Source organism: Hemiscyllium ocellatum, chromosome 46 (assembly GCF_020745735.1).
Source record: "Hemiscyllium ocellatum isolate sHemOce1 chromosome 46, sHemOce1.pat.X.cur, whole genome shotgun sequence".
In the NCBI taxonomy this organism is placed as follows: domain Eukaryota; kingdom Metazoa; phylum Chordata; class Chondrichthyes; order Orectolobiformes; family Hemiscylliidae; genus Hemiscyllium; species Hemiscyllium ocellatum.
Genome location: NC_083446.1, coordinates 3,061,959 through 3,077,197, shown reverse-complemented (window position 1 = coordinate 3,077,197; position 15,239 = coordinate 3,061,959). Strand labels below are relative to the sequence as shown.

Genomic DNA, 15,239 nt, shown 5'->3' with positions numbered 1-15,239 from the left:
AGTAATCCTATAGCGGTAATATTTTGGCACCAAAGGGTGCATCAGCAGAGTTGGGTGTACTGTTAGTATATGGCCCCTTGCTGAGGTACTTGTATCATCAGTAGCTACAAGTGAGATGCAGGAAGACTGGAGGTTGGCTAATGTGGTGCCACTATTTAAGAAAGGTAGTAAGGAAAGGCCAGGGAACTACAGACCAGTGTGCCTGACATTGGTGTTGGGCAAGTTGTTGGAGGAAATCCTGAGGGACTGGATTTCCATGTATTTGGAAAGGCAAGGACTGATTAGGGATACTCAGCATGGCTTTGTGCATGGAAATCATGTCTCATGTGATTGAGTTTTTTTGAAGAAGTAACAAAGAGGATTGGTGAGGGCAGAGTGGTAGATGTGATCTATATGGACTTCAGTAAGGCATTCGACAAGGTTCCTCATGGGAGGCTGGTTAGCAAGGTTAGATCTTATAAAATACAGGGAGAACTAGCTATTTGGATACAGAATTGGCTCGTAGGTAGAAGACAGAAGGTGATGGAGGAGGATTGTTTTTCAGACTGGAGGTCTGTGACCTGTGGAGTGCTACAAGGATTCGTGCTGGGTCAGCTACTTTTTATCATTTTATACAAGTGATTTGGATGTGAACATACAAGATATGGTTAGTGGGTTTGCAGATGACGCCAAAATTGGAGGTGTAGTGGACAGTGAAGAAGGTACCACAGAGTACAAAGGGATCCTGATCAAATGGACCATTTGAGTGGCAGATGAAATTTTAATTTAGATAAATGCGAGTTGCTGCATTTTAGAAAGGCAAATCAGACCAGGGTATATACACTTGCTCAGGTCCGACGGAATGTTGCTAAACAGAGACCTTGAAGTGCAGGTTCATAGTTCCTTGAAAGTAGAGTCACAGGTAGATAGGATAGTGAAGAAGGCATTGGTATGCTTTCCTTTTATTGGTCGGAGTATTGAGTATAAGAGTTGGGAGGTCATGTTGCAGCTGTGTGTAATGTTGCTTAGGCCACGTTTGGAACATTGTGTGCAGTTCTGGTCTCCTTCCTATCAGAAGAATATTGTGGAACTTGAAAGGGTTCAGAAAAGATTTACAAGGATATTGCCAAGTCTGGAGGGTTGGAGCTATGGTGAGTGGCTGAATAGGTTGGGGCTACTTTCCCTCGAGCATTGGAGGCTGAGGGGTGACCTTTTACAGGTTTATAAAACCTTGAGCGTGGATAGGGTCAATAGAAAAGGTCATTTCCTTGAGGTGGGGGAGTCCAGAACAAAGAAAATTACACACAGGAACAGGCCCTTCAGCCTGCCAAGCCTGCACCGATCCAAATCCTCCATCTCAGCCTGTTGCCTATTTTTTTTTGTATCCCTTTGTTCTGAATCTGTCTGTATGCCTTTGCTCCCTGCCCATTCTTGTATCTGTCTAGATACGTCTTAAGTGACGCTATCGTGCCCACCTTTTTAGATTCCCCACAGTATGGAAACAGGTCATTTGGCCCAACAAGTCCTCACCAACCCACCAAACCAGTGAGAGGGGAAACAGAGGAAAGAGATTTAATTGGCAACGTTTTCATGCAGAGGGTGTTGCTTGTATGGAATGAGCTTCCAGACGAAGTGGTACAATGGCAATATTTAGAAGGCATCTGGATGGGTAAATGAATGGGAATGGTTTAGAGGGATATGGGCCAGGTGTTGACAAATGTGACTTGATTAAGTGAGGATATCTGGTCAGCATGGACGAGTTGGATCAAAGGTTCTGTTCTATCCTGTATACCTCTGACTCTATCTTGAAAACAAGAGACATTTATCTGAGCTTTAAAATAATTCCAAAACCTAATTTCCTGGCTTTTTGACCTGCATGTCACATAACAGCCTGTTGTGGTGTTACTTTGCCTCGTACCTCTTGTGACGCACCATGGTGCTATCTATGTTAGTGTTCTCAACTGCACCTCCCGATGTTCCACCTTGAAATTTTTTAACCTTTTCCCCCAGAATGTATTTCAGCCTCTTAAATATTGCTTGCTTTAAGTTGGGTAACCATCTTTTCACAAGGCTATTTAAACTCTGAAGAGCAAAGATGGAATTTCAATCTCTGTTCAAACTGAAGTTTGTTTAAAGCCCCACAGTCTTGCAGCCTAGGGTTTTTTGGTGTGCCTTCTGCATTTCCATTTGGTGGGTTCTTTTGTTCTTAAAATAATGCACTTTCACGTGATTTTTGCACACCAAAAATCATGGGAGCCAGAAATGGCTCCAAGATGTCCTCCACTTAACCCCAAAGATGCCAAATCCTAAATACCCTTAGCAGTTCTGGATAGAGGTGGTAATATAGGTTTTATGGTGCCATTTTATGACAGCATGTGGAACAGAAGGGAAGGTCAGGAAAAAAGTTGAAGGTGGTTTAGGTGGCAGGGGAGAAATTAGCAATCGAAGGTGTCATTGACCAAAAGGCTGTAGTGTGTTGGCTGTAGGGAAGACATGAAGCATTGATTCGGTGTGGGTATGAATAGCTGGATAAAGATCCAGTCTGACTGGCGAAGCAAAAACAAGAAAAAAATGGCACAGAGACTAGAAGGAAAGTAAATATTAAAATGGAGGACAGCATTCATGGTCTGAAGTGAACTCCATATTGAGTCCTGAAGGCTGTGAAGGGTCTAAGTGAGAAAATAAGGTCCCAATCCTCCAACTCCAAATGTGCATATGAGAGCAAGGTGGTATACGGAGGTGGTACCTGACTGGAATGTTGCAGTCATGCTTGCAGACTGAGCACCAATCTTTAATTTAACCTTGCCTTCTAATCATCTTCCTACATCCTTCTGAGACACTTGCTCCTCTCGAGCAGATCGGAGCGTCTCCAGCTCTTTGTTTTCACTTCAAACTTGTAGCCTCGGCAGTATTTTGCCTACGTCTAAATAGCTTCAGCTGATGTCACTGAATAAATTGACCCTATGTTTGTCTTTAAAACAAACCTTCACCAATTAGACATAACAAGCACCAGGTAACTATGATATATGCCATAGAGATGTACAGCATGCAAACAGATGATTAGATATAGAAGCAGAAATTAGGCCATTCAGCCCATTGATTCTGCTCCAGCATTCAATCATGGCTGATAAGTTTCTCAACCCCATTCTCCTGCTTTCTTCCCCTAACCCTTGATCCCCTTTGCAATCAAGGACCTATCTATCTCCATCTTAAATATACTCAATGACGTGGCCTCCACAGCCTTCTGTGGCAGTGAATTCCATATGTTCACCACTCCCTGGCTGAAGAAGTTTCTCCTTATCTCTGCTCTAAAGGGTCTTCCCTTTACTCTAAGGCTGTGCCCTCTGGTTCTAACCTCTCCTACCAATGGGAACATCTTCCCAACGTTCACTCCAGGCCATTATGTAATCTTTAAGTCGAAATTGGAACCCCCTCCCATCCTTCTAAACTCATGTTAAGGGGTTCATTCCTGGGGCTATTCTTGTGAATCTACTCTGAACACACTCCAGGGCCAGTATATCCTTCCTGAGATACGGGGCCAAAGACTGCAAATAGTATTTCTGACCAGAGCCTCAGAAGTACATCCCTGCTCTTATATTCATGTCTTCTCGAAATAAATGTCATCATTGCATTTGCCTTCTTAACTACTGACTCAACCTGCAAATTTTACTTTGAGAGAATCCTGGGCTAGAACTCCCAAGTCTCTTTGTACTTCAGATTTCTGAACATTCTCTCCATTTAGAAAATAGTCCATGCATCTTATTCTTCTGACCAAAGCGCATGACTTCACTCTTTTCCGCATTGTACTCCATCTGCCACTTCTTTGCCCACTCTCCGAACCTATCTAAATCCTTCTGCAGCAATGCTACCTCTCCCTCAACCTATCTTTGTATCATCGGCAAACTTAGCCAGAAGGTCCTCGGTTCCTTCATCGATCATTTAATGTATCACGTGAAAAGTTGTGGTCCCAACACTGAGCCTTACAGAACACCACTTGTCACCAGCTGCTACCCTGAGACGGATCCTCTTATCTTCACTCTCTGCTTTCTGCCACGCAGCCAAGCTTCTATCCACACGAGCACCTTGGCCCCTTGTCTTACTCAGTAGCATCCTGTGTGACACCTTGTCAAAGGCCTTCATGAAATTCAGGTAGATAACGTCTATTGATTGACCTTGGTCTAAGCTGCTCATTACTTCCTCAAAGGATTCTACCAGATTTGTGAGGAATGACCTACCCTTGAAGAAGCCCTGCTGACTCTGCCCTATTTTACCATATGTTTTCCAAGTATTCAAAAATCTTCACAATGGATTCCAGGATCTTAGCCATGACCAACGTTGGGCTATTGGTCTGCAATTTTCCATGTTCTGACTTACTCCCTTTTTTTTAAGACAAGCTGGAAGAACACTACATGCCAGGCAGCATCACAAAGTGCCAAAGTCAACATTTTGGGTGTAACCCTTGTTCAGGCGTGTGGTTAGGTTTGGGAGGAGCTGCAGATAAAGGGGAGGTGGGGGCAGGGTGGTGAAGTAGGGATAGGTGAAGGCCACCAAAACTCCCAGGTACCTTCCCCTGCAACCAGATAAGATGCAAAACCTGCCAGTATACCGCCCCAAACAGTCCTTCCAGGTGAGACAGACATTCACCTGCCTCTCCTCCAACCTAGTTTACTGCATCAGGTGCTCCCAATGTGATCTTCTCTACACCAGGGAGACTGAGCGTAAACTCAGGGGATGGTTCACCAAGCATCGCAGCCGGGTCCACAGGGACCGGACCTCCCATTTCAATTCCCCCAACAAGTCCCTTTCTGACATGACCATCCTTGGCCTCCTGCATTGCCAAAACAAACCAAATTAATCTTGTCCCATTTGCCAGCATTTTGTCTGTATCCCTCTACATCCTTCCTACTCATATACTCATCCAGATGCCTTTTAAATGTAATTATACCAATCGTCTCCTCTTTCTCCGACAGATCATTCCATATATGCACCACCTTCTGTGTTAAACAGCTGTCCCTTAGGACCCTTTCAAATCTTTCCCCACTCACCTCAAACCTGTGCTGTCTAGTTTTGGGACTTTCCAATCCTGGGACAAAGACCTTGGCTATTCATCTTATCTGTGCCCCTCGTGATTTTATGAACCTCTGAAGTAGCCCCTCAACCTCTGACATTCCAGGGAAAATAGCCCCAGCCTATTCTGCGTTTTCCTATAGCTCAAACCCTCCGACTGTGACAGCATCCTTGTAAATCTTTTCTGCACCCTTTCAAATTTCACAACCACTTCCTTATAGTGGGGAAACCGGAATCGAACGCAGTATTCCAAAAGTGTCCTCACCAACTTCCTGTACAGTTGCAGCCTAACATCCCAACTCCTATACTCAATGCACTGACCAATAGTGTCAAGCGTACTAAACTCCTTCACATACCTGTCTACATGCAAGTCCAATTTCAGGAACTGAATTTCAGAAATCTAGTATACAGCCACACGAATGGTTAGGAAGTGAGTTGTTGCCATTACTGTAATGGGAATGGGATTTTAAATAGTAATGTTTTGCTAGAGTTGTACAGGTGTTGGTAACATGACATCTGGAGTCTTGTGCACTTTTGTCATCTCATGATAAAGAGAAATTCAATAGAAGCAGTTCAGAGAATGACTCTTAAAAGATCATTTTGTATGCTTTGATAAAAGTTGAGGGATTAGACATGGTGAGTGGACGTTTCTTGAAGACAGTTTAAAATATAAGCCGTCTCCCATTTAAGGTAGCAATGAGAATTTTGATGGAGAGTCTTTGGAGCTGCCTTCCCAGCTCTAAAGACATGGTCTTTGAGATTATTTTTTAAAGGCCGAGGTGAATACTCCCACGTTTGTCAGAATTGTCAGGGGTAAGGTGGAATGAGATGGTAAGGCCACAATTGGATCAGTCATGATTTTACTGAATGGTGGAACAGGCTTGAGGGGCTTAAATGACTTATTGCTTCTAAATTGTTTGCTAAGGTATTAATAATTGGAAGTATATCTACTAACGTAGTTACCATTCATTTAATTTATATGGTCACTCAAATAGCCGATTCAATTCGTGGTCTCCACCAACTTTCAAACTTGCGACATCTGGAAACTGCCCAGAGACAGCAGTTGAATACCAAATCCAAGGAAATGGCATAAGAATTACTGTTCCCTGCAGTAATTCATGTTGCATGTCCCAAATTGCTCTGAGTGGCTTACTATAGTACTGTTACAATTACTTCTATTTAACATTGAGTTACTTTGTTACCTTTTTAATGGAGCTCTGCAAAGCTTTTCATTTTATTTCACGTTTTAGACTGGATGGTGTGTGTAAAGCAATTACTGGTATGTTGAAAACAGATGTTTTCAAAGAGCCTGTGTTTTTAGTGCTCAAGGAGTGTCAACCATACCTATAATTTAAGGGCTACATGTTTGTAATGTGTCTGCTCATGATGTGCCTTTGTCCCTCTGAAGTATGGAATCTAACGTATGGGTGACCCTCTTATTTTAATCACAGGTGATTACCCACAGGCAATGAAACATTACTCAGAAGCAATTAAACGCAATCCTACTGATGCTAAACTCTACAGTAATCGAGCTGCATGCTATACCAAACTCTTAGAATTCCCACTGGCTCTGAAGGTAATAATACTACATGAAATAGTTTTACACTTATTAATCATGCAAGGCTCCCAGTTGTGTTTGGTAACTTTGGAATAGAGTAGCACAAAAACAGGAATAGGCAGAGTTTAGTCTCCACTCTGTGCTTAATTAGTCATGAGGGTGTTTGATTGGGTTGATATGGTGAAACTGTTCCCACTTGTGAATCTGTCAAGTTCGGGGGTGGGAGGCAAAAATGCAATGTAACCAATACAAATAATAGAGTTCACTTCATATCAACTGAGAGAATGAGGATCCATTGTCCCGTGGAGTGAGTGTAGTATATGGTGATGCATTGAACTGGAGGGTTATGTTTAAGGAGGATGTGTCACTAGTGGATTGTAGGAAAACTTAGAAGAATTGAGTACAGAAGGAGGCCATTTAGCTCATCTAAGCACTATCTCTATCAAAGTGTCTCAATTCAGGAACAAGAGAATGGCACTTTCTTCCTTTGCAGGTAACTATCTTGATTCCCTTTTGAAAACGTGAATTGAGCCTGTCTCTACCACACTCCCAAGCAATACGTTGTAGATCCAACCATTCATTTTGTCTTTGGCTTCATGTCTCCTTTGCTGCTTCTGCCAATTACTTTAAACTTTTGTGCCATTGCATTCTTGATCCTTTTGTAAATGGTAACAGTTTTTCCCTGTCTAGCCTGTCCAGACCCCACATTATTTGAATAGCTTCTATCATACCCCCCTCTTTTCACCATCATCACCCCTCAAAGGAAAATAATCCCAACTTCCCTTGTCTGTCTTAATAACTGAAATTCCTCATCCCTGGAGCACATGTTTGTGAATCTTTTCTGAACTCTCTCCAGTGTCTTTCACATCTTTCTTAATCCATCACAATAAGGTGGATGCAGTACTGCATCTGAGACCGAGCAAGTTTTTTTTTACAAGTTCAATGTAACTTCCTTACTCTTGTACTCTGCCACTGTTTAATAAAGCTCAGGATACGATAGGCTTCATTAACTACCCCATGATCTGTCATGCCACCTTCAATGATTCTTCATCCTAGTTACTGTGATGCAATCCATTTCCAGCATGTTGAGAGAATAGACACTTCATTTCCACAAGTTGGCAATCAAACAGCAAGCTTCAGTTGTGGACTGGAGGTGTTGCAGTTTGATGGCCAACTTGTCGCCATTTTGGGCGTTATGAGAATACCTGTAACTTTTTTTCTGTAACTGAACAGCTTCAGAGTGTTTGGAACATTGATACCAGGTAACGTATTCCTTGTGATCACTAATATCGGTGCCACATTGAGGGGAAAGAAGAAAAGTGTCTCCCTTTCAAGGGAAGGTTCTCAACTTTCAATGGCCACATGTCCATTGGCGGATAGAGCAAATGCAACAAACACACTCTGAAGCGTTCCTTGAAAACTTCCGTACTGTTCTCCTTATGATTTGCAATACTTCTGGGTTTCCTTAAAATGACATCAGGTTCATGAGTTAGAGACACGTTGGACCAAATAAGGTGTTTCAGTTCAGTACGTAATTGTACATGATTGACTAGTGTTGGCTGAAGGGGGCATGGATGGCCAGGGTGGACTAGGAAAGCAGTTGTGGTCACTTTCTGGCAACAGAAAGAGGGGGATTTTCTTTTTTAATTGTTCATTTGCCTTTGCAGGCTAGGTGAATCCTCCAACATGGTTCAGAAGGCAGAGTGTACACTTCAGTTTGGCAGTTTTCCATTCTAACTAGTGCAGTAACTGTCTGTCTTTGACAGCCAGTTAACTAAAATACAGAATTTAATCTTTTGTTTAGAGAAAGCAATTACTGTATATCTGTATTTAATGAAAGTCAGCAGCCTTAACTAGCTGCTTACGTTAGGATATGGAAAAAACACCTTTATTCATCTGAGTGGCATAATCTAGCTGTGCTGCACGTAAAAGGATGGAAATGAAAATTGATTGATTATCTAACTCCCTCTGAGGAATATTGTTTCCTAGTATGAACATACAATAGTTGGAGGTGAAGGATGAGTGATAGGAATACTTTGAAAATTGTTGTTCAAATGTATTCAGAAATTTTAAAATCTGAAATCTAATCTATGACACTATTTACTACACCTTGTAAATTTGTTTAGTTTCTGAAGAAATTCAGATATCCCCATAATGCCCAAGGTTGGAGTTTCGTAGGTCTTTAAGATACCAGTCCTTGTGAAAAAGAAAATGTTTTAAACTAATTTATATCCAACTAGTTTCCAACTGCGAGCCAGTGTGATGATTTTAAAAATTTGCATTCATTTAAAATAATGGCTTGAATGATTTTCTGTACTTGCTACATTTCCAATTCATTCCGTATGTATTGAACAATGGCATTTTAATTCCCTGGCATGTCTGAATTTGTGAATCAAACATGAATATTTACTGAAACGTGTAACATGCTGGTAAATTAAGATGCTTTCTAACCTCTGTTACAGGACTGTGAAGACTGTATCCGCCTTGATCCCACATTTCGTAAGTTGTTTTGAATTTGTGGGGCTAATGTGAAAACTCTAGCAATTAAAATGCTATCCCATATTCGTATTAATTTTTATCAGCATGGGAAGAAATTGAATTATTGGCTGATAACATTTAAATATAAAAAGCTGACTTTTTAAACAATTTGCAGCTATCAAATAGTGTAGCTCTTAATTTAATTAAAAGATTATTCTGGCGGCTTTGTCCCCTCTTGGAATATAGTTTCATTAGCATTGGTGATGTTGTGATTTCTCCCAAAGTTATTCACAAGCTGTGCACATACCTAACTGTATACACAGAAGCTCTCGTTTTTAGTATTCTGGACATCTGTTTGCTCCTTTCCTGGGCAAAATGGGGTCCATTGTAAATCCTTACTGCTGGATCCAGCCTTTTCTCTTTCTTCCATCTCCATGTTGGAGACATATCAATGTCCCACGTGGCAAATGGTTTTGGCTGCTCCAAACTGCTAGGATAAAAGTTAGTTGTGTAGAGTGGCAAGTTAATGTTGAGCCTTTATTGACAGTCCCCACTGTCATGTCAAAATTATAAGCTTCAATCTGTGGGAGCTGGTGAGTGAGAGCATAACGATCCTTGCAGGTAAAACAAGTGTTTAATTCAGGATTGTTCTCAGACCTGATAAGAGGCTGGATTCAACACTACTTCATTAGATCACAGGACATAGAAAGACACAGAATACAGAGGGTTCTCGATTATCCGAAGGACTCGAGCGGGGGGAGTATTTCATTCGGTTAATCAAATGACGGATGACATAGTTTAGCCAAGCATTGGGACCTTGCAATCTTACCAGATAATCTGGTATTCTATTATATCGGATAATAGATGTACAGAACATTTGAAACTAGGATGGAGCAATAGGCAAAAATCATAGTGTGACAGGATCAAGGCTATCGTGTCAGTCAGTAAAGCAAGATATTGGCCCTGAATGCCTTTTAATTTCCAAATCGAAATGAAAATCCAATTTTATGATGATTTAATCCTGCTATGAAGGCTGTCTGCTATAAATGGTGTTTAATGTTGTAATTGATCTTAATTCAATTTCTCTACCTGATTCATTATAGTTAAGGGTTACACAAGAAAAGGAGCAGCCCTTGAGGCATTGAAGGATTTCTCCAAAGCCATGGATGTTTATCAGAAAGCGCTTGAGCTGGACTCTAATTCCAAGGTATGACCAGATCATCTTACAATTCAATTCTTTTTCCGTTCACACAGGGTATCATATGAGGTCCAAGAGAGGTTTCTCCAGCCATGCAGTTTTAGTGGTGCTGCACATTTTTGGTGTTTGAGAAAGTATTGAAGTAGTGACCCGCCTTGACATTCTCTCCATGGAAGACTCACTGTGTGAGCTGGATTGTATGCTTATAGGAGTTAAGGGAGAGTTGTGAGTAAGGTGGTTAAAGTTCATCTTTTGTGTAATTTAGCAACACTTCCCTTTAACTACATCAGAGACAAGACCGAAAAGTGAGCATTTCATGGGGTTTGTGATGACCTGCAGGATATTTTTGGTTGAGGGGATGGTATTGGGTATTGACTTTTTTTATTGATTCAAGGTTATACAAACTTTGCTCTCTCTGACAAAGACATGAATGCTTCCCTTCCAATGAAGCCATTCACGTATAAGGAAACCAGCAGCAACTACACCTAGCTGTTGGATTGGTTTAAGCAACTCTCTCTTGGCAGACGCTGATACCGGTGGGGCTAGGTAAGGCAGCAATTGTAGTCATTTTGGCCTAGTCCCCCTCCTTGTGGTTGGGCCAGTTCTGGGAGTGTGGAACAAAGGCTGCAGGCATTCATGGGCAATGTTCAGTAACCAGTTCAAGCAACCCCACAGATAACTCTTGCCCAAAATTCTTTAGGAAGCTTCTGAAGGTTATCAGCGCTGCCTTATGATGCAATATAACCGGAACGACACTCCAGAGGAGGTAAAGCGCCGTGCCATGGGTGATCCAGAGGTGCAGCAGATAATGAGTGACCCTGCAATGAGGTTGATCTTGGAGCAGATGCAGAAAGATCCTCAGGCACTAAGCGAGTGAGTATATGTGCTCATATGAAAGACTTGATTGTGTCATAAAATCCCTACAGCGCTGAAAGACACGTTTGGTCCAATCGACCCTCTAAAGAGTTTCCCAACCAGACCAACCCCTCCTGTCCTATCCTATCCCTGTAACTCCATACTTCCCAAGGCTAACCCACCTACCCTGCACAATTTCTGGACAGTATGGGTAATTTAGCATGGCCAATCCACCTAACCTTCACATCTTTGGACTATGGGAGGAAACTGAAGCACCCGGAGGGGGAGAATGTGCAAACTCCACACAGGCAGTTGACCAAGTGTGGAATCGAACCAGGGTCCCTGGTGCTGGGAGGTAGCAGTGCTAACCACTGAGCTACTGTGGCACCCACACAAATGTTTTTGTCTTTGTCCTCTTGCATGAGTTACATGTTAGATTAGATTCCTTACAGTGTGGAAGTAGGCCCTTCAGCCCAACAAGTCCACACCAACCCTCCGAAGAGTAACCCACCCAGACCTATTTCCCTCGGACTAATGCACCTAACACTATGGTCAATTTAGCATGGCCAATTCACCTGACCTGCACACCTTTGGACTGTGGGAGGAAACCAGAGCACCCGGAGGAAACTCACCCAGACACAGGGAGAATGTGCAAACTCAACACAGTCACCAGAGGCTGGAATCAAACCTGGGATCCTGGTGTTGAGGCAGCAGTGCTGACCACTGAGCCACCGTACTACTCCGTCTGCCTTCCTGAAGCCCATGCAGTGTTTTTAGTTAAAATTGTGAAATCATTCACTCATATTTCTGTTGCATTATTAAACTCCATGTTGCAAGTATAAGACACAGGAGTGGAAATAAGGCCATTCGGCCTCACTATAGAAAGAAGTGAGATAGGGGAGTGAACAGTTGTCACTCTGCTTCATAGCTGAACCCTGTCAGATCTGTACTATTAATGCTGCTTCTCCTTTCCTTCATCCTCAGCCATTTGAAGAATCCTGTTATAGCCCAGAAGATTCAAAAACTCATCGATGTAGGTCTCATCGCAATCCGGTGATGACTCAAGATTTCAGCAGAGATGAAGCTAGGACAGTGACAGGAAAAAGCCCTCTGGGGATTTAAGGGAGGGAGGGAAACCGGAGGAAAAAGACATAATTAAAGCAGCCAAAATAAAAAGTGTACAGCATCTCACATTTGTTTTTATTTGTGACATCTGATTATTTTGTGACCTAATGATATTTAGCGCAATCTTGGTGCAAACCTATAGCCTGTGCACTTCAGTAATTTTATTGTTTTTAAAATGACAATATGAAAGGTGCATCTCTGCTGTTGTTATAACCTTGCAGTAAATGTAGAGATGAAGGGGTTTTCACATTTTGCAGTTTATTGCATGTGAAGAGTTGCATTAAAGTGTTGTATCCAATTATCTGTGCATCTCTTGTCTTGTTCTGTTTGCTGTACATTTTACAATTTACAGACATGTGTGCATATATGTAATGTGTGGTATGTTTTGTGTAATCCTCTTCATCATTTGGTTGTCTTTTTGACTGTATGGTCTCTCCTTTCTCTGAATTTTCATAGTGCCTGTACTTTAACACCATTTCTCACATGCAGTTGCCTGGGTAACCAGCAAGTTCTAATTGTACACAACTACCATTTTGTTTGGGTTTTTATTAACCAGTGCTTGCCTCCATCTGCCTAAAATGGGAACTGTGTTCCGATCATCTACTGATCGTCATATTCTAGTTTTGAAATGTTCAGGCATTTTGTGTTCCCCAAAATGTTTTCTCGCCTTCTAAAGATGGCGGTTTTCCTGAGCTCTTTCCCACAGATACCTTAAGATTTTACCTTGTGATCATTCTTTGAAAGCTTGGAAGTGAGTTTGGACATCAGGATACAAGAGAGAGTGGACTCCCTGTCCTTTAAATGAGTGGAGGTGAATTTGAGTGGTAGCACTTTCATGTTTAATTGAATATTTTGAAATGCTCACACTTCCTAAATCTAAGGGGAACTCCATCTGAATTTGTGACATTCTTCTTAACTCTGATTTGGAAGGAGTTATCAACATTGCAGTTGGTGCTGCTTCATCTCCCTTGTTCCTGTTTTTCTTTGGCTAAGTTTAAACAGCTGAATCCACAAGAGACAGTGTGATCTCAAATACTGGTGTGAATGGGGTTCCTTGTTTTTAATAAGGTGAATATTCTAGATGCTGTCTTCCAGAAACCTTACTCTAAGCACAGGATAAATGAAACTGTACCTACTGTTTGTTAAGAATTGTGTAAATAAAATACCGGCAACATCCTTCAGGGGTCACTGTTGATTCTAAAGTTGTCAGGATAGGAACTATCGTCAATGATAAAGCAGGCTGCTTGAATGACACCTCATACGTTGCCTTGAACCCGTTAGTCCTGCCACTGGTATTTTGTGGCTGCAAAGTCGTAAGATACGTTGCAGCAAATTGCAAGGGTTTTCTCGTGGTGGCTTGACCTAGAAAGACAGCAGCTGCAGATCTCCAGTTCATCCAGCATCCTGTATTGAATGTGGCCGAGCTCATAGATACCCAGGCTTTGTGGCCTTGATTGTGTTAAATATTGGCCAGGACACTGAGGGAGAATTTTTACATGTATTACAGGATCTTGTTACCACTTCAGAAGTAGGGTGGGTCATTGGTTCACCATGCCGCCAAAAAGCATCTGCAACATTTGAGAGTGAGTGTTGGCCCTAGAGCTTTTTTATCCATACAGCCTGTTTGGTTACAGCTGCCACCAATGTAATGCCACTGGTTCTTCCAACAGAGCTTGCCAGGTGCCCTGCAGTAACAGTGGCACACATGGTTGTAACCATTTCATGGGGAAACCCCTTTTCCAATGGTACACTATGAAAATATCCACCTATCGGTGGGGAAATCCCAGACCTGAGCAGTGTGTCACCAAAGGTCCAAGCTTCTGCCTACTGCTCACAAATAAGTATGTGTAACAGGTTTGCTGTGTGGGCAAATGGCGTAGTGTCACAGTGTAAAAGGTTGACTACTCCATGACTAATTGAAGAGGCTTGGCAAATATTCAAAATTGACTTATGGGGAGAGATGCACAAAAAAAAGGAAATGCTTTTGTACAGATACACTGAGTCAGTAGCACATTTCCTTCACATTAAGGTAACCATTGAGTCTAATGAGGAGCATTAGAACACAGAACTTGGAAAGTCATGTAGTGTAGTGGTATTGTCCCTGCATTTGAGCCAGACGCTCTGGGCTAAAGTCCAATGCCAGGGTATAAAGGCCCAGGAGCTTTTATTTCTATCCATTCTTCACATGTGGTGTTGGCCAGGCACAGCATATACTGTCCATCTCCCAAATTACCTGGAGAAAGAGCTGGTGAGCTGCTACCTTGAACCATTAATCCTTGGGAATGTTAACCCACAATGTTGTTAGAGAGGGAGCTCCAGAAATTTGACCTAGAGACATAATTGGAATGACCACTTATACTTCTGGGTCAGGACCACCTGCAGCCCAGAAGGCTACGTGCCAAGGGTGGTGTTCCCATATAGCTGGTGCCCTTGTCCTCCCGGGTATTAGCACTCTAGTGATAAGTGGATTTGGAAGCTGCTGGCTGTACTGTTGAGCAAAATTCAAGTTTAAAGGAATGTGATAGGTTTGCACTGGGAAAGTTTGCCTTCGAGAGATTCTCGACACCTCTGAGGCAGGTTGTGCAATCGATGATACACATGATGTGACGTCTGCATTGTGAAATCTTCCTGACAGTGTATGATGGAGAGATGATTTCATACAAAACTTATTCATAGCAATGATTCTGCTGGGCCAGGAAAGGAAATGAACTTTGTTACGTACTTTTTGTGAAAAGAAAAGGGTGGAGACATAGAATTTGGGAATTTTTCATTCCACACACCACCCCCTGCAAGTTCCTGACTTGAAAATATATCACTGTTCTTTCAGTGTGGCTGGGTCAAAATCCTGAAACTCCCTCCCTCGAGGTTAAAAACCACACAACACCAGGCCTGATGAAGGAGCAGCACTCCAAAAGCTAGTGTTTGCAAATAAATCTGATTTGGAGATGCAGGTGTTGGATTGGGGTGTACAAAGTTAAA

The 15,239-nt window shown here is 42.2% G+C and overlaps 1 protein-coding gene across 1 annotated transcript in view; it reads left to right on the top strand.

The window, feature by feature from the left end:
* stip1 (stress-induced phosphoprotein 1) overlaps window positions 1–13,436 on the top strand; it is a 30,161-nt gene extending 16,725 nt beyond the window's left edge. Inside the window, exons 10-14 of the mRNA XM_060855621.1 lie at window positions 6,498–6,622; window positions 9,067–9,103; window positions 10,186–10,289; window positions 10,981–11,153; window positions 12,120–13,436. Coding sequence (XP_060711604.1) covers window positions 6,498–6,622; window positions 9,067–9,103; window positions 10,186–10,289; window positions 10,981–11,153; window positions 12,120–12,192 — 512 coding nt within the window. The 3' untranslated portion in view covers window positions 12,193–13,436. The remainder of the gene's footprint in view (window positions 1–6,497; window positions 6,623–9,066; window positions 9,104–10,185; window positions 10,290–10,980; window positions 11,154–12,119) is intronic.
* The last annotated feature ends 1,803 nt before the right edge of the window (window positions 13,437–15,239 follow it).